The following is a 17,947-nucleotide window of genomic DNA, read 5'->3' as shown; positions in this document are numbered from 1 at the left end:
CCTGGCCAAAAATTATGTCATTATCACAAATAAAACAAATGCAATATGCTTACAAACAACTTACTGAAATTTTAATAATACTTGGAAAGGGTGAAGATGGCAATTTTCCTAGGCCGGACATTACTTTTGGCCACTACTATTTATATATACAGGTGCTGGTCATATAATTAGAATATCATCAAAAAGTTGATTTATTTCACTAATTCCATTCAAAAAGTGAAACTTGTATATTATATTCATTCATTACACACAGACTGATATATTTCAAATGTTTATTTCTTTTAATTTTGATGATTATAACTGACAACTAAGGAAAATCCCAAATTCAGTATCTCAGAAAATTAGAATATTACTAATGACCAATACAAAGAAAGTATTTTTAGAAATCTTGGCCAACTGAAAAGTATGAACATGAAAAGTATGAGCATGTACAGCACTCAATACTTAGTTGGGGCTCCTTTTGCCTGAATTACTGCAGCAATGCGGCGTGGCATGGAGTCGATCAGTCTGTGGCACTGCTCAGGTGTTATTAGAGCCCAGGTTGCTCTGATAGTGGCCTTCAGCTCTTCTGCATTGTTGGGTCTGGCATATCGCATCTTCCTCTTCACAATACCCCATAGATTTTCTATGGGGTTAAGGTCAGGTGAGTTTGCTGGCCAATTAAGAACAGGGATACCATGGTCCTTAAACCAGGTACTGGTAACTTTGTCACTGTGTGCAGGTGCCAAGTCCTGTTGGAAAATGAAATCTGCATCTCCATAAAGTTGGTCAGCAGCAGGAAGCATGAAGTGCTCTAAAACTTCCTGGTATACGGCTGCGTTGACCTTGGACCTCAGAAAACACAGTGGACCAACACCAGCAGATGACATGGCACCCCAAACCATCACTGACCGTGGAAACTTTACACTGGACCTCAAGCAATGTGGATTGTGTGCCTCTCCTCTCTTCCTCCAGACTCTGGGACCTTGATTTCCAAAGGAAATGCAAAATTTACTTTCATCAGAGAACATAACTTTGGACCACTCAGCAGCAGTCCAGTCCTTTTTGTCTTTAGCCCAGGCGAGACGCTTCTGACGCTGTCTGTTGTTCAAGAGTGGCTTGACACGACAGCTGAAACCCATGTCTTGCATACGTCTGTGCGTAGTGGTTCTTGAAGCACTGACTCCAGCTGCAGTCCACTCTTTGTGAATCTCCCCCACATTTTTGAATGGGTTTTGTTTCACAATCCTCTCCAGGGTGCGGTTATCCCTATTGCTTGTACACTTTTTTCTACCACATCTTTTCCTTCCCTTCGCCTCTCTATTAATGTGCTTGGACACAGAGCTCTGTGAACAGCCAGCCTCTTTTGCAATGACCTTTTGTGTCTTGCCCTCCTTGTGCAAGGTGTCAATGGTCGTCTTTTGGACAACTGTCAAGTCAGCAGTCTTCCCCATGATTGTGTAGCCTACAGAACTAGACAGAGAGACCATTTAAAGGCCTTTGCAGGTGTTTTGAGTTAATTAGCTGATTAGAGTGTGGCACCAGGTGTCTTCAAAGTTGAACCTTTTCACAATATTCTAATTTTCTGAGATACTGAATTTGGGATTTTCCTTAGTTGTCAGTTATAATCATCAAAATTAAAAGAAATAAACATTTGAAATATATCAGTCTGTGTGTAATGAATGAATATAATATACAAGTTTCACTTTTTGAATGGAATTAGTGAAATAAATCAACTTTTTGATGATATTCTAATTATATGACCAGCACCTGTATATATAATATATAATATATAATATATATATATATATATATATATAGTAGTGGTTATAATTAATTAAGATGGGTAGTTGAATACACAATGTTTTTTGAATACACAAACACATATATATGTATGTGAAATGTGCATTATATTAGCAGATTCTGTACATGGGTCAGACATTTAGATGTCCGCATCAATAGAAATTGACAAAAGTGATTTTATATACATAGAAAGCACATTAAATGCAAGTAAAACATCTGTTTTTAAGGTTTCAAATACGTTTTGTGAGAATAAAATGTCAAAATGTGGGTGAAATAATGTTCCATTATCATTCAGTGTAACGCTTATATTTATGTAAAAATTGAAACAAACTTATTCTGACCTGTACGTGTTAAAATATATAAAAGAATAAGTGAGCATACTAAATTTTATTGCATTTTAAATGAGTAAAAAATTCCTGCTGACGAATAGGATAGTGGCAAAGTTTAAAAATGTAAAATTACAAGTAATTAGTCTTTAATATGGCATAAATAGATTTTTTTGTTGTAAATATCCCTGACACGATTGTTACACTGAATGACATTTAAGTGGGTGTCTTGTGTAAATCATAGTAAAAATGTATACTTAATTTTTGCTCAGAAAAAAAACAAATTAAACGACCCATTCTGATGTACTGAAAAACAACAACAGTTCAAATCTGTATTACACTTATTGCTTTGATGCTTGAAAACCCTTTGACCCTCATATATTCATCATTAAAAAAACACAAAGTCAACTACACATTTTAATTAATTACAACTTAAACATCCTTCCACAAAAAACAGGCTTGGTTAATAAAGAAACACTTGTTTATTAGACAAATCAAGTGGTTTCTTGTCACATATGCACAGTCAGGGAAAAGTTCAGTCTTTGCAATAAAAGAACGCTGAGAAACGAACAAATAAATTGTGAAGCTCGACTCTAAGCAGTCGTGGGATTGGAGCCGACCGCTGCCTTCTCTCCCCCTGCTGGCCTTCTCTTCCTATTCCGCTTCTTTTTCTCTCCGTCTGTCTTTTTGGGCTGCTGTGGCATTGGTTTCTTCTTCTTCTTCTTCAGGCAGCTAAGTGGGTTGGGATTGCTGGATTTCCTCTTGCGTTTTTTGCCCCTCTTCTCCTCGCCGTCTTTGCCGAGGCCCTCCTTCTCTTTCAGACCCTGGATGCTCTTCTGTTGTGACGAGTTGACGATCTCACCCAGCTGGACAGCTTCAGCGTGCTTCAGCGTTCGTTCGGACAGCTTGTCTAACACCATGGTGTTGAGGATAATGTAGATCAGAGGAACCCCAGGGATCTTCTTCAGGGCTTTCGTCAACTCTTGATCCTAGGAGTATTATGTGTTATTATTGTTTATTCTGCAAAACCACAGAACATTTGTGCAGCTATAGAGTCCTTACCTGAGTTGCAATGAAGTAGTGGTGTGGATTTGTCTCTTCAAGCATTGACAACAAACACTCTGATGCAGGAACCGGATCTTTCGTGTGTTTGCATTTCCTGATCTGAAATCTCTGTAAGATGAGTTTTGCTCCATAGAGGTCTTTTGCAAGGGTTTCGAGTTCCTTCAGTGCGCAGCTGCAAAGAACAGAACAAATGTGTTATTATACGACATATAATACACGTACATCAATACTGGAAATGAGAATAACTTACTTTGTGGTGCAGAGCTGAACTTCTCCCATCAGATACTTTGGCATTTGCTCTTTGATTTGAATTTTATTCTTTAAAGCCGCTTGACAAAACGTCCCATCAATTAATATTTGGAAAGGTTCCCTAAAGCAAAAGTTGTACTTGTAAAAACTGATGGTTTTCTTCGCGTGCTTCTGACGTTTTATCTTCATGCTGAATTATGTATACATAAAGCTCAGACGAATATCAATAAATCCGAATATATGAGGATTAATACTCTTGATTTATATCAATTTGTGGACGAAACTCACGCGAATCTCAAACATTACCAGCATGGGACCAGCGTGGTTACAGTAAATAGGTACCGGGTGGAAAACCGCGAGCAGCTTTAAATGAAATACCGCGTTAATCCTAACGAATACTAATAGGAATAAGGTAGTAATAACGACGAATAATATATATGTTTAATTAACCATTATTAGATAATGACTTTCAGAACTGTATTAGTTAACTAACTCTAGGAACGGTTCGCAATAGTTATTGTTTCTCCGACCACTATCACAGCTGTACCTTCTAGTGAGCGCGAATCGATTCTTTCGAACAGTTCATTATTTCATTGCAAGGATCCGTTCAAAACCACCATAATGTGAAATACGTAGTAACATATTACGGGGTTTCTATTAATAAGGCTGTTTATTGTAATTTTGTGGATTTCAGTTCAGTTTATTGCATGATTCAAGTTATAAAAAGCAATTTAGAACATAAATAGAATGTGAATATACAATAAACAATACTACATTTACATCTCTCAGCTGAAAATGTTTTTCATAAAATGTTTTTTAAATTAATTAATCGCTTTAGTCCGGGTTTTTAAACTGGTTCAACCCTTTCAATGAAAAAGATCCGATTCAATAAATGATTCTTTTGTCGCTCTCAGGTTCACCCGGAAGCCACTGGTTTAACGGTCTTGTATCCCTAGCGCGCGTGAAGATGGCATCCCGTAAAGACACCCCGTCTGGAAAAACCCTGGATACTCCCGTCAAACAAATCCAGATCGAAGGACTGGTAAGACTCAGTGTAGTTGAGATTACACAATGTCTCTGTGAACAGAAGCTTCTGGTTAGTTCACCTGCAGATCACTTTGCAGAATGATGTCATGATAATAATAATAACAATAACAATAATGAGTAATAATAATAATAATAATAACTTCTCAAAGTTGGTCACAAATACAAGTATAAATAGAAGAAAATAGAGAAATGTAATTGTTTAATTTTATCAATGACCATAGAAATTAAATATATTTTGTGGCACATATGATCAAGAACACTTGAATATGTTCTATACTTTTGCCCATTTAGGGGTTTAACTGTACATAACACATTAACCCATTTAATTCTAGTGATTGATTAAATTACAGTGAGTTTCCATATATATATATATATATATATATATATATATATATATGGCTGCATTTATTTGATTTAAAAATACAAAAAAAAACAGTAAATAAACAAAAAAAAGTAATATTGTGAAATATTATTAAAATTTAAAATAGCTGTTTTCTATGTGAATATATTGTAAAATTTTCAGCATCATTACTCCAGTCTTCAGTGTCACATGATCCTTCAGAAATCATTCTAATATGACGATTTGCTGCTCAAGAAACATTTATGATTATTATCAACATTGAATAATTAAGTAACTGCGTTGTCTTGTTATAAACCCTCATTTGCTATTAAGCAGCTGTTTTCCTCCTTTAGTTTCATCAGATTGTAGAAGATCATTGCTTCAGTTTAACAGACGCACAAAATGGGCATAGAAATATGCGTACGGAATTTTCTACACGCATATTATGATTTATAAAAAATAAACTTGCGGTAAATATGTACGCACCATACGGAAACTCTAAAACATGCGTACAAACTCTTTCACTAGAGTGAGAAAAGTAATGAAGTAACCAGAACTCTGTTTTCATTTTGATATACACATTTACATTAATATTCCTCTTTCATTAATGGTGATAAGCACTGAAATTACATAAAGTCATTACGCAGAAGTTAAACAATAATGATATGAATTTAAATAGTGGATGTGCTGCTTCTGATCACTTTTCCTGTGACACAGTGATGGGCGCACAATAATTCCTCTTTAAACTAAACTGCAGATACAAAATATTTTTAGCAAGAATGATGCACACTTCGATATTATGGCAGACACCGCTGGATTCGGTGGTCGCACGGTCCGTTGTCCAGTTTGAATAGGTCCAATGATAATATTTTACTGTACAACCTCAGCTGAAGAGAGGTGTTGATGTCGTGTGAAAGCATCTTCAAACAGTTATGAAAAATACCACTGTATTTGAAGGATACAGCTTGAAGAAAACCGTAAGATTTGCACGTTTCCTTTTTAAAATACTTTATCAGTGATGCGCAGAGTCAGACAATTGTATTTACACTACAATAAATAAGTAGAACAATCTGTTTACACTAAAAATAGCCTATAATCCTAAAAGATATGTTCACCTTATCAGCAAAACTGCATAAAACTGGCCAGTGGAAATGAATGAATCAACTCTATTCTAAAATAAGTATTTTATACAATTTTGTTTTTATGGATATTTTGATATTTTCTAAAACATAACAATTTTTAGCAATTTAATGTGTATGGCACAAATGGCATTTATAGTCTGTATCTAATATTTTCCAATGTCTTGTACCTTTGACGGTGTTAACCATGGTGTCAGGTGGATGGGAATATGCATGGAAATTATATGCAGATGAGGCTGTGCATAGTAAAACTATTCAATTCAATTCACATTTATTTGTATAGCGCTTTTCACGATACATATCGTTTCAAAGCAGCTTTACAGAGAAAGCATGTCAACATTACAATTTAGAGAATCTGGTATCGGAGGTGACTGTCCAATGTATGTGTATTCAGAAATGTACATATAATCATGCAGTTAGCTAACAAAGTAATAATTTAGACAATTTAATTTACAATCACTGTTTAATTAAAGGTAGAAGCAATGAAACTAAGTGTTGTAAGCTCCATATATGGTGATTTCGGGCAGGAGACAAGGTGGAGATGCATGTACGCACACTCTTCCACTGACTGGGATTTATGTAAGCAACAATACCTTATTGCTTTTATAAAACGGTTACCACATAATACAAATATTAAAGCCAAAAACAATGCAACTTTCATGAAGTTAACTTTAACTAAAAGCCTTCCTTCCGCCGGAAAAAATAGTCCCTGACCGTGAACAGCAACAGAAGTTACATTATTACACCATTAGATGGCGGCAAAGACTGTCTTTATGAGTGTGTGAGTCAGTAGCGAAGACTTTTATATTGAAAAGACTGAATTGTTGTGAACACGGAACAAAACGCAACTGACAAATGCTTCGACTAGTGCTGTCAGTCACGGGAAAACCCCTTAAATGTTAAAAGGACAAGATAATACATCGGACATTGTATTATGAACATAGGACTGACCTGAAGGAAAATGCTAAATCTAAATGCAGGTAATAAACTCGCTCACTCGATCTCTTTCTCACAATACTCTTCTACATAATACAGTAAACTTCAATGAACAGTATCAATTGAGAACATACAGTTTACGTTGCTAAGGGTGTTGTGTAGTGATACACAGAACCGTTGGGTGAAGCGGTCATAGCTGTGTTTTTATCGTGAATAAAACACAGCTATTGACCAATCGGAATCAAGAACAGGAACTAACCGTTTTATAAAAAGGGTTTTTTATGCAGGTTCTGGCGTACGCATGGTTTTATAAATCTGAAAACTTTTGTGCGTACACAGAATCTTGCTTTTGTGCATACATACACTTTTTTAGGATGAAATCTACGTAAAGTTTCATAAATGAGGCCCCAGATCAGGAGCAGTAAAATTATTTTTTGCTGCATTTTTGTAGTTAATTGGTTTGTACGGCCACAATAAATTCACTGAACCTAATTAAATTCAGTGATGCTTATGGAAGTTTCTCACTCGTTTAACTTTCTTATCTCGCGCCCCACTGCTGAGGGAACGAGTGCTAAATGTTGTGAATGCTCAGAAACTTTTTTTTGCTTTGTTTCTTGAAAACCGTCACACTCGCAGTAGTTTTTAGGCAGCAGCCCAAGAAAAGCGGTTCCCTGTCAAGGTGCCTGAAGCAAAGCTGCCATCGATGATTTCATTGATTTTCTATCCTCTTGCCCCTGCAGCCTGTTTTTAGGCTTCACTAAAGCTCGGCTCCCTGTTTGCTGTTGGTTGGAGCTGTTTGAATGATTGTTTTGTGCCTTTGGGCTTTCCAGCACATTCTCTGCAGTGTCTCGATGCTCAGAACTTAAAGGCACTTGGCGGTTCGTGTGCCTTTTTTGCACTCTCTGAACTGGAATGATGTTTCTGAGGAAACATTTGGGCTTCCTGAAGGTTTTTTGTTTGGTTTTGTCTCTCCCACGGTTTCACTGACTACGGTTTTTCATGCACACATCGCTGGGAGTTTTGTTTATTTTTGTTTTTTGTCCAATACTTGCAGACTTCTTCGTTTTCTTTCCAGCTCTGTGCTGCAGAAAAAACGTATACAGAAATGGATGATGGTTTGAAATAACAAACTTTAGCAGTCAAAACAGTATTATTGTGAAATATTATTACAATTTAAAATAAAAGCTGAATTTTCAGTCAGAAGCTATTTATTTGCTAGTCTTTAGTCTAGTCTTTAGTTAGAAATCAGAAATCATTCTAATATGCAGATATTATAGTATAGTGAGTTTAAAATGATGTTTTAAAAGTTAAAGGTGCAGTATGTAGGATTTCTGTCTGCTAGAGGTCGCTAGAGGCCTATTCAAAACAAAGGCGGAGCTTGATGACGCCAAGTTTGAGCGCGGAATCTTGGGACATGTGGTCTTCACCTCAACGGACAGCGCAAAAGAATAGGGATAGGACTCGGGAAGAAATCATGTTCATGGATGCGATTATTAACGTTATTGTAGTATGAAGCAGAGCAGGACCGAGTGTTGTGGGAGCTGAATGAGGCCGCTGGAGAGATTGCGCAACACGCGCCTCACGAGCAGCGGAACTTTTATTATGCCACAGTCGCCGGCGCCGCTTCCGCTTTTTCGGTCATAAGTATGAGGTAACGCAGCTCTGTTTATCATATTAGATACATTTGAGTGTGTTGAAAATGATGTTATAACGTTACTCTGTGCGTCGCTCGCCGGCTGCTATGAGACACTTGTTTGAGACACACTGCGGTAAGATAGATCGATTTGAGAATATCATATTAAATGCTGGATGGCTTGTGTTGAATTAATTTTAAAATGTATTGTTTTAAATAGTGTTTTTGTCTGAGGCATGGTAAAGCATGGTACTCGCAAAAAATCAAGAAAATTAGATTTAAACAATAAGACTAAACGTGTTGAGCTATATAACAACAAGTAGTTTTCTGTCTATAAATATATCAAAACAGTTGTTCCCTTGTCTATTAAAATGTGTAATATATTAAAGCGTCTTTGGTGTTTCCATGGTTTCTACAAAATAAAACCGGAAACCGAGGGTAACGCGGGTATGACGCAATTGACAGGCGACTCCTCACACATCCTGGAGCCTTGGTTAAAATTGCAGTTTTCTCACGATTTACAAATAGTTGGAAACATTTGGGATATTGTAAGTACTCAAGTGAAAAAAATATATAACACTGGCCTAGTGGTTTTTGAATATTTTACTGCACAAATCTTACATATTGCACCTTTATTTAAAACGTTATAAGCAGGGTTGCCAGGTTTTCACAACAAAACCTGCCCAGTTGCTTCTCAAAACTAGCCCAAAACTAGCCCAATCGCGTTTCGGGGGGTAAAATCCACGTTTTTGGTGGGTTTTTTGGTGAAATTCACATTCCAGGGGCTAAATATCATGTTATTTGGGGTCGCTTCAACCCGTGGACATGATAAACAACCTGCAGCAACATTGTTAAAGTAGCCCAATTCCGCAGGAAAATCGCGAACTTGGCAACACTGGTTTTAAGGCTGAAAAAGTTTTTGAATAGAACTAATATAATAGAACTATGTTTTCATGATTGACTACACATCATTAGCAAGGTCCATTTTATCTAATATTAAATATCTTATAGTGACAGTAATTTCAAATTTTTTGTCACAAGGTATGCAAAATCAAAAACTCCATGTCCATCCGTTTAATATTAAATATGAGCCTCTTATGCATCCACTTCTCATCACAGTTCCTTACTAAACTCTGTACATCAGGGCTTTTAGTCCATAACTGTGCTAAATTCAAATTTCTTTAGAGAGGAGTATTATTATTCTATTTTTACCCAAATTGGGGTAGTTTGAGCATTATGGAGCATTAAAGGGTTAGTTCACCCAAAAATTAAATTTCTGTCATTAATTATTGTGGTGTAAGACTTTTGTTCATCTTCAGAACACAAATTAAGATATTTTTGATGAAATCCAGTTTCTATGTCAGAACGCCGGCTCAGTATTGGCCAAAGCTGATCACATGATCAGCACGACACATGCGTGTGATGCTGACGCAGGAGGCCAATAATGAGTCGCGCTCTGATGTAGAACCTGGAAGCGCTGGACGTAAACAACGTATGAGAATGACACAGAAGAGAAGAGATTGTTGAATAAAGTCGTTATTTTTGTTTTGTTTTTGTGCACAAAAAGTATTCTCGTCTCTTCATAACATTAAGGTTGAACCACTGCAGTCACATGACTGTTTTACCGATGTCTTTAGTACCTTTCTGGACCTTGTGTTGATTATATTGCTGTCTATGGACGAGTCATATACCGCTCGGATTTCATCAAAAATATCTTAATTTGTTTTCTGAAAATGAACGAAGGTCTTACGGGTGTGGAACGACTTGAGGATGAGTAATTAATGACAGAAATTTCATTTTTGGGTGAACTAACCCTTTAAAAACTCTAATTTAATGTGTTGTTTTAATACCTGAAGCTAGAGGGCGCCATTGTGCAGAAAGTCCACAAGTGAGACTCATAAAAGAAAAACTCATGACGTTCCAGAAAATTCCTTACATGGACAAAGCCATCCAGCTTTAGCTGCAGCTGAATAACATGCACGTTTTGACTGAATAAACATGACAATAAACACATGATTGCGACAATATATGCTAATCTGTATTCTTCAAGCTATCTCAGGTATTTTCATAAGAATAAACAATATCTATAATCAGCATAGACTTTATTATTGAATAGAATACTATAAATTCATATATTTTTTGTGTCATTCTGTGATGAGACGCGTCATCAGATCACAGAAGGCAGTCATTTTAAACACTCGAAGTGGGTTTGGAACAAAAACATGATATTAATCTCATAAATTTTTTGACGCTATGCTAAGATGCACCTGTTGCCAGGAGCGATAAATCCACCTTAGATCACTTGAATGTGTCTTTTTTGGAAGGGCATTTGATACAAACCCAAAAAATGTGAAGTTAGATGTTTAATCAAAGAAAGGGGCATTTTTATTCACACTGTTTTAATCGCCTTAAGCTTACAAACAAAGCATGCCATGCCGCCATCACAAGTACAGCAGTTATCTCAGATATCACATTAGATGACCAAATAAAGCTTTGGCGAGACAAAAAATCATTTTCAATGCAAGAAAACCCTGTTTACTCTGGTACTCAACTTATACAAAAACTTATACAACTAATACAAAGTATTAGGAACATTTGTGGACATTCAAGTATACTTTGATAGATGCCATAATCAAGTCATTTGGTGACAATATTTTTGACAATATCAGGCCTAGTTGTGTCTGTCTTTGCCTTTGGAGCCCAAGAGTGCTCTAATCTCTGTCCATCTCCATTTTTAAATAATCAAAACCTGAATTTTTTTAACATTTTTGGCCCCTTAGTGAAGTCACCAGCTCTAGTCGCATTTACAGGTCGCTGAAAACACATCTGATGCCGGTGTTATTGATATGATAGTTTTCTTGTTAATCCTCCCCTGTGAGCAAAACAGTGAATTAAGAAGGAGTATAGAGGAAGACCCTGATATTAACCATCTGCTGTATTTTCCCTTTCGGTTCAGCCACCTGAGCGTCAGGCATTGTTGCTGTGCTCCATTTTGTAGACCTGCTGTTCACAGAGTTTTTAGATGAATACAAATAAGCTAAATGTATAAAGCAGGTGGATTAGAGGCGACTGCTTCAGGGTGGGTAAGCAGCTTAAACGGAGAGCTCTACAAATCCCTTCCAGGGATATGTATCTTCTCAGCTCTCTCTCTCTCCCTCCGTTATATGAAACTCTTTATTTTTGACCTTTCAGGCAAAAGCTAAGCACTTTTTGAGCAGTGTGAAATAAGGTCTGCTTATGCATGAGAATCATCGCAGGTCGATGTTTAAATCGTTTCTGATTTCTGATACCCTCAGGAGTTTTTCCTCTTTTTTTATGCTAAAAATACAGACTATACATATTTTTTCATAGTCATCTAAATGGCAATATATGTCCCTATATGCATATTTACAATGATGTGCCACTTCTGAATCACCTGCAATTTTACCGTTTGACATCCTACATGTCTTTCTCAAAGTGATAACACAACATTTATACTTTCTGTCTCTGCTTTTACATAGTTATTCTCTATTTTAGCAAATCCCCCTGAATGCTTTGCTAGAACACTGCCGTCATCCAGAGGTGAGACAGGTGGTCAACAGGGGGCAGCAGTGATCCACTGAAATCACTGAACTGTGTCACTCTTCACTTCATGCACATCAGCGCTACCTTACATCTCTTCAAACGTTGACGTTTGGTTGTCAGTCTCTTTTGAACACACTGAAGGCTGAAAGCTAGAATGAAGCATCAATGGGTGCCACCGCCTACTAAGCAGACAGGGCTTTAGCATATTCTACTTCTATTTTAATATAGTCTACTTATAGAAATATTAAATACACTTCATTAGGTACACCCGTTCAACTGCTTGTTAATGCAAATATTTAATCAGCCAATCACATGACAGCAATAAGTCAATTAGAGTGCATGTAGACCATGTCTACAAGACAATCTGCTGAAGTTCAAACTGAGGATCAGATTGGGGAAGAAAGGTGATTTAAGTGACTTTGGCATGGTTGTTGGTGCCAGAAGGGCTGGTATTTCAGAAACTGCTGATCTACTGGGATTTTCACGCAGAACCATCTCTAGGGTTTACAGAAAATGGTCTGAAAAAGAAAATATCCAGTGAGCAGCAGTTCTGTGGGTGAATAGAAAGTTAAAGAAATAGAAAGCTTTTGTAACATTATAGTTGCTGTATAGAATAGTTATATTTATATAGTACAGGGCTCCAGACTATCATTAGATTTTTTTGCAGTTACTAATAATATTACATGTTTATTCATTGGAAATTTGACAGTAAAGCACTGTGCTTGAATTGAGATGCAGATAAAATATACTTATTAAGAGTAACGTGCAAAAACATTTTTATAGGGAAAAATGTAAATATTTTACTCTTATTAAATGTACAATATTGAACTGACCGACAGCTTCAGTGATTATAAAAGGAGCGCTCTTTACTTGCTTTCTGTGTAATTCAGTCACAATTTGAAAAAGTTTTTGTTTTCCATGAGACTTTTCCTACTTTTTCACATATAGGGGAGTCAATAAGTGCATCTCTGCCACCATCTAGTGGTAATTTCATGTCTTTTTAAAAAAAAAAAAAAAAAAAGGTTTTGTTTGTTTCCCTTCATCTTTATACGGAGCCCTACACATGACATGGAAGAAAAAAAAAAGTAAATTGTTTTACTATTTTGTTCTTTCGATTTGCTAAATCGTGTGCACAATTTACTAATTCGTTTTTTTGGTTTATAAAACGTGCGCATAATTTAGCCTACTATTTTTTTCCTGCATGTCACGTGCGGGGCTCCGTATCTTTAAACTTTTAGTTTTACAAATCATCACATTTAAAATAACATTAAAATTGGATAATATTTAGAGCTTTTAAGTGCTGGAAAAAGTGTGAAGCACTTTAAAAAGTCCTTGAAAAGTGCTTGAATTTTACTCTCAAATGTTTGCATAAATGGTTCATTGGGATAGTTCACCCAAAAATGAAAACCGTCATCATTTACTCACCCTCATGTTGTTCCAAACCTGTAAAAATTTCTTTGTTCTGTTGAACACAAAGGAAGATATTTTGAAGAAAGTTTGTAACCAGGCCGCTTTGGGGCACCATTGACTTCCATAGTAGGAAAAAAAAAAATACCTTGGGAGTCAGTGGTGCTCCAAAGCGGCCTGGTTACAAACTGTTCAGTTTCCCACATTCTTTAAAATATCTTCCTTTGTGTTCAACATAACAAAAAATTTATACAGGTTTGGAACAACCTGAGGGTGTGTAAATGATGACAAAATTTTCATTTTTGGGTGAACTATCCCTTTAATAAAGCATTTGAGTATTTCTGCCACAATTCCATAGATTCAGTAAGCGTTACTACATTAAATCCATCGTGATTTGTGGACTGGAGAGCCTTAACTTCGTGGCACAGTGTTTCTCCTGGTTTCCACGTCAGCGCTATTTGATCTGATATCTGTGGTCTAAAGCAGAGAATTCTGTGCTGAATTTGAATGCTTAGATCTTGCAGTGATGTTATTCATTTTGCGGCAAAATCAAATGTTTTCTCGCTGGATCTCCCAAAGGTGTGTAGTAAGCAGTGTCCCGTGATCGAGATCGGTGTGTTCTGACCTCGCACTGCACTGTAGTGTTGCCAAGTCTGCAGTTTTCCCGTGGGTTGTTTTTCATGTCTGCAGGTTGAAGCGACCCCAAATAACGTAATATTTAGCCCTTAGAATGCGAGTTTCTACCAAGGGATCCTGCCAAAAACACGGATTTTACCCCCCGGAACGTGATTCTTACCAGGGGACACTCACCCCCCTGAAACGCGATTGGGCTAGTTTTGGGCTAATTTTGAGTAGCAATTAGGTGGGTTTTGTTTTGAAAACCTGGCAACCCCGCTGCGCTGTCTATTATTGCTCAGTGCTGATAAACGTTTGCCGCTGCACAGCTCAAACCAGTAGCGCTGTTTTGTTTCACTTTCATTTCGTTTGCCATTTGATGTTTCTCATATGAATCAGAAATGGCAGCTCTTATCAGTTGTGCAACCAGTGCGACCTCTAACAAAATTTAGTCGCACTTGCAGAAAAAAAGGTACCAAAATGCAAGCATTTAGTCGCAGTCTGGAGCCCTTTAGTGTACAATTCACAATTTTGGACAAAGAAAATTGGAGAATAGAGGAATGGAAAAACATTGCCTGGTCTGATGAGTCTCGATTTCTGCTGCGACGTTCAGATGGTAGGGTCAGAATTTGGCATAAACAACATGAAAGCATGGATCCATCCTGACCCACGATGCACAATGAGATCAGGAATGTGTCTTAAGAAATTTTGATTTCACACTGACTTAAAGTTTGCTTGTAGGAGTCATTGCAATGATCAGGCACTCTGTCCCACGTAGAGGTTTTGTTGCTTTTGCTTACATGATGTGAATATGATTTAAGTGGGCACAAATAAGCATATGCTCCTATAATAATGAATGGTTGAGTTACCTTATCCTTTTCCTAGTTAAATGAAGATAAACCAATGTGTGAATTCCTTGTTGTTTTGGGATCAAAATGACTGGTTCCCATCATCCAAAAAATGGATGATAAATTCGACAGGCAACTTTCCTCCAGTGCTTTTTATGACTAATATGTTTAGGTGTCTTTAAAGGATTGTAGACACAGTGATTCACTCTCTCAACAACCTTTTGGCGGATTCAGATCGTGACAGGAGGTGAGTGTGAGTGGAGCTTATATATGGCCCTTGAGGGCCCTCTGAGAGGCGATACCACAGTGACGGCAGGCTGTGAAGTGCAGATTAACAGTCTGAGAGAAGAACTTGATTCGCCGTAAACCTGGAGCACTTCTACAGCAAGCGTAAAAGATTGATGGCTGAGCTGGTGCAGAGGCTGCACTATGAGACTCTGGCTAGCAACTGGAAGAAAGTGAACTTGAGTTTATTATTTGTCCTTCAGCATTCCTCGCTGTGCTCTGTCCTGCCTAAGGTCAAAGCAACTACCTCAACTCCGATTGGAAGATTTTTCTTTTTCTAACAAATAGGTTTTGCTGGGAAATTTTGCGTTGCGGTTTCCACTTTTCATCACCATTCATAACTGAAAACTCAATTTATAGCAGTTTAGCAACTTTAATGTAACTTCTTTGGTCCTACACTCTCTCTTCGGTCAGAACTGACCAAAAAATTTTACGTTTTGAATTTTTACAATTTTTTGCTTTATCGGAATGGGATGACAATTGGTGAATTTTGTCGCATTATATATGTGAACACGCGAAAAAATCATGGACATGATTTGGATATGTTAAAGGGTCAAATGAAAAGTAACACTTGGTACCTTCATAGTCAAAAATGACTGACATAGGAAATGAATGGAATTTTTTTTGTTGCTTCATCGGAATGGGATGACACTTGGTGACTTTTGTCGCATTTAGCTATGTGAACAAAAAAAATCATGGACGTGATTCGGATATGTTAAAGGTCTTCACTCAATTTTAATCTGAAATATTGCATTTATTGAAAAATAATTTTAAAAAATTATATTAATTCTAATGGCAAAAAATAGCTTATAAATATTTTATAAATATTGCATAGTATTATAAAATCCCCTTAAAATTCTAAATAATAATTAAAAAATATTATTGAACAAAATTCTATTACATTCTAATTTTACATTTCAAGGTTTCAGTTACTTTTGACTGCAAAAGTACCAAGTGTGACCCACACTTTAAGTACCAAGTTTAACCCTCAGAGGGTTAAAAATAAAGTGATGCAATAGAAGAACCTTATTTGGTTCCCCAATGAACCTGTAATTTTATCCTAGTGTGAAGAACATTTGAAACTTTGTTTTTTTTCAATATAAAGAACCCTTTATATTGTTCCATGGATGTTAACGATTCTTTATGGAATCAAAGAACTTGTAATTTTAAGGGCCGTGACTAATGTTGAGCCGTCAGTGAGTGTCTGTTGGGCTAGTTTTTGCGGTTTGTCCTGAACATCGACTCCAGTCTGGCTCATGCCAGCAGGAGTTAGTCTGATTCAGCATGTTGAATCGGTGTCGTGAGAGGGATCGCTCTGATTGGCTGTTCAGGGTAGCGAACGAGTCTTTTCGTTGTGTTCAAAGCAAGTGCACCTTTTTGTCCTAGACACAGCCGACATGAGGCGACAACACAGTTGGCTTTCACCACCGCTAGTTCTTTGATGTCGGCTTGGTGTGTCACAGCCTTAAGATTGTAGCTCTGACACAAAGTAGATGTCCATCTGCTGGAAACTCGTCCGAGGTCGCACATCCACTATTTCGGAGAAGCTGATTGGTGTGCACCTTGCCGAAGACTCTTGCTGCTCTTCCTCGTGACTTTGCAGTGTCTGAGTTTCAATGTGCTTGACAGATGGACTACAGGGACTAGCGCTCAATGCCTGCCTCATTCTCACTCTGGATCCCTGGTGACTTCGGCTTGGGTTAGAAATCACTCTCTTTTCAACCTGTGAATGCCACTTGCTCTGTAGCTTTCCCCAGTCACCTTGCCCCACTAAGACAATGAGCAAAGTCTTTGTCGAAACTTGACACATGTGGACAGACACATTACTGGATATTTTTAAATCTTTCAGTGCCTTTTGTGAAGGGCAAACATTCTATTTTACGTATAACTTTTGCTGGCGCTACCATATAGCGTTAGCTAGATTATAATTTAATGAAACGATCTATTGAATTATTATCTGTGGAAACAGTAGTGATATCATGGATCGCCCCATTTGATTCTGGTTTACCAGAACTGATATTTTCTACTAGGTTACACATCCATCCATGTTTCTGGATTTGCTCATTGCTCATTTTTACACTTTTTTTGCTTCAGTCATAGTTTTTATCTTTTTTTGAAAATATACTTTAAATGTAGTCAATATTTTTTCATGTCATATTCATTCATTTTAGTCAGTGTTACTCTGACTAATTATTATTATTGGATTATCTGAGACTTTGAGACAGTTGTATTGTTTTTTTCTTCTTCAAAAACATTTTGTTAATATCTTGCATTGTCTTTTTTCTGTCATATTTCCGTCAACAGCATGCTTTATTTATTACAAAATCAAAAAACGCTTTGTTACTGAACGTTTTCATCCAGTAATTTTGTTGACATCAAACCGATACTGACGTAGTATTGATAACTAGTTAAGAGTAGAGTAGTGTAGAGTAGAAATTGGTCTTTTTGACTATGTTTAATATGACTAAAGCTACTACTGGCTCTTTGACCGGCTGGAGTCTTGCCTAATGGCCTAAGTGACAATAAAACTGTCAGTTTTATTGATAATCAGATGGCAACCCACCAATACAGCCATCAACTGACAATCGGGAATTCAAGACCCCTGCCAGCTTACAATCAGTCATTGCCCTACCTCTCGTTTTGGGCATTATGGGCATGAATGTTTGCTGTCAGGTTCCTGAGGTCTAATAATTATGTTCATTCTGTAAGTA

At 37.0% G+C, this 17,947-nt stretch overlaps 2 protein-coding genes across 2 annotated transcripts in view; one reads left to right on the top strand and one right to left on the bottom strand.

Moving 5' to 3' along the window:
- Positions 1-2,121: 2,121 nt before the first annotated feature.
- Positions 2,122-3,777, bottom strand: utp23 (UTP23 small subunit processome component). Its single transcript, XM_051873389.1, has 3 exons — positions 3,424-3,777; positions 3,171-3,345; positions 2,122-3,097 (listed from the first exon to the last, which is right to left on the bottom strand). Exons 1-3 carry the CDS (start codon positions 3,609-3,611, stop codon positions 2,702-2,704), a joined length of 759 nt encoding a protein of 252 aa, XP_051729349.1. The 5' UTR covers positions 3,612-3,777; the 3' UTR covers positions 2,122-2,701.
- Positions 3,778-4,308: 531 nt separating this feature from the next.
- Positions 4,309-17,947, top strand: part of eif3hb (eukaryotic translation initiation factor 3, subunit H, b) — a 76,802-nt gene continuing 63,163 nt past the window's right edge. Inside the window, exon 1 of the mRNA XM_051873388.1 lies at positions 4,309-4,464. Within this exon, the coding sequence (XP_051729348.1) occupies positions 4,315-4,464 (150 nt within the window). The 5' untranslated portion in view covers positions 4,309-4,314. The remainder of the gene's footprint in view (positions 4,465-17,947) is intronic.

The sequence above is a fragment of the Ctenopharyngodon idella genome, chromosome 19 (genome assembly GCF_019924925.1).
Source record: "Ctenopharyngodon idella isolate HZGC_01 chromosome 19, HZGC01, whole genome shotgun sequence".
NCBI lineage: Eukaryota > Metazoa > Chordata > Actinopteri > Cypriniformes > Xenocyprididae > Ctenopharyngodon > Ctenopharyngodon idella.
The sequence above is the reverse complement of the archived record's forward strand: the minus strand, read 5'-3'. Positions and strand labels throughout refer to the sequence as shown.

Coding starts and splice junctions, on each gene's coding strand:
- utp23 (XM_051873389.1), bottom strand. CDS start 3,611: ATGAAGATAAAACGTCAGAAGCACGCGAAGAAAACCATCAGTTTTTAC. Junction 3,346..3,423: donor GTTCAGCTCTGCACCACAAA/GTAAGTTATTCT, acceptor TGTTCTTTGCAG/CTGCGCACTGAAGGAACTCG. Junction 3,098..3,170: donor ACTACTTCATTGCAACTCAG/GTAAGGACTCTA, acceptor TAATACTCCTAG/GATCAAGAGTTGACGAAAGC.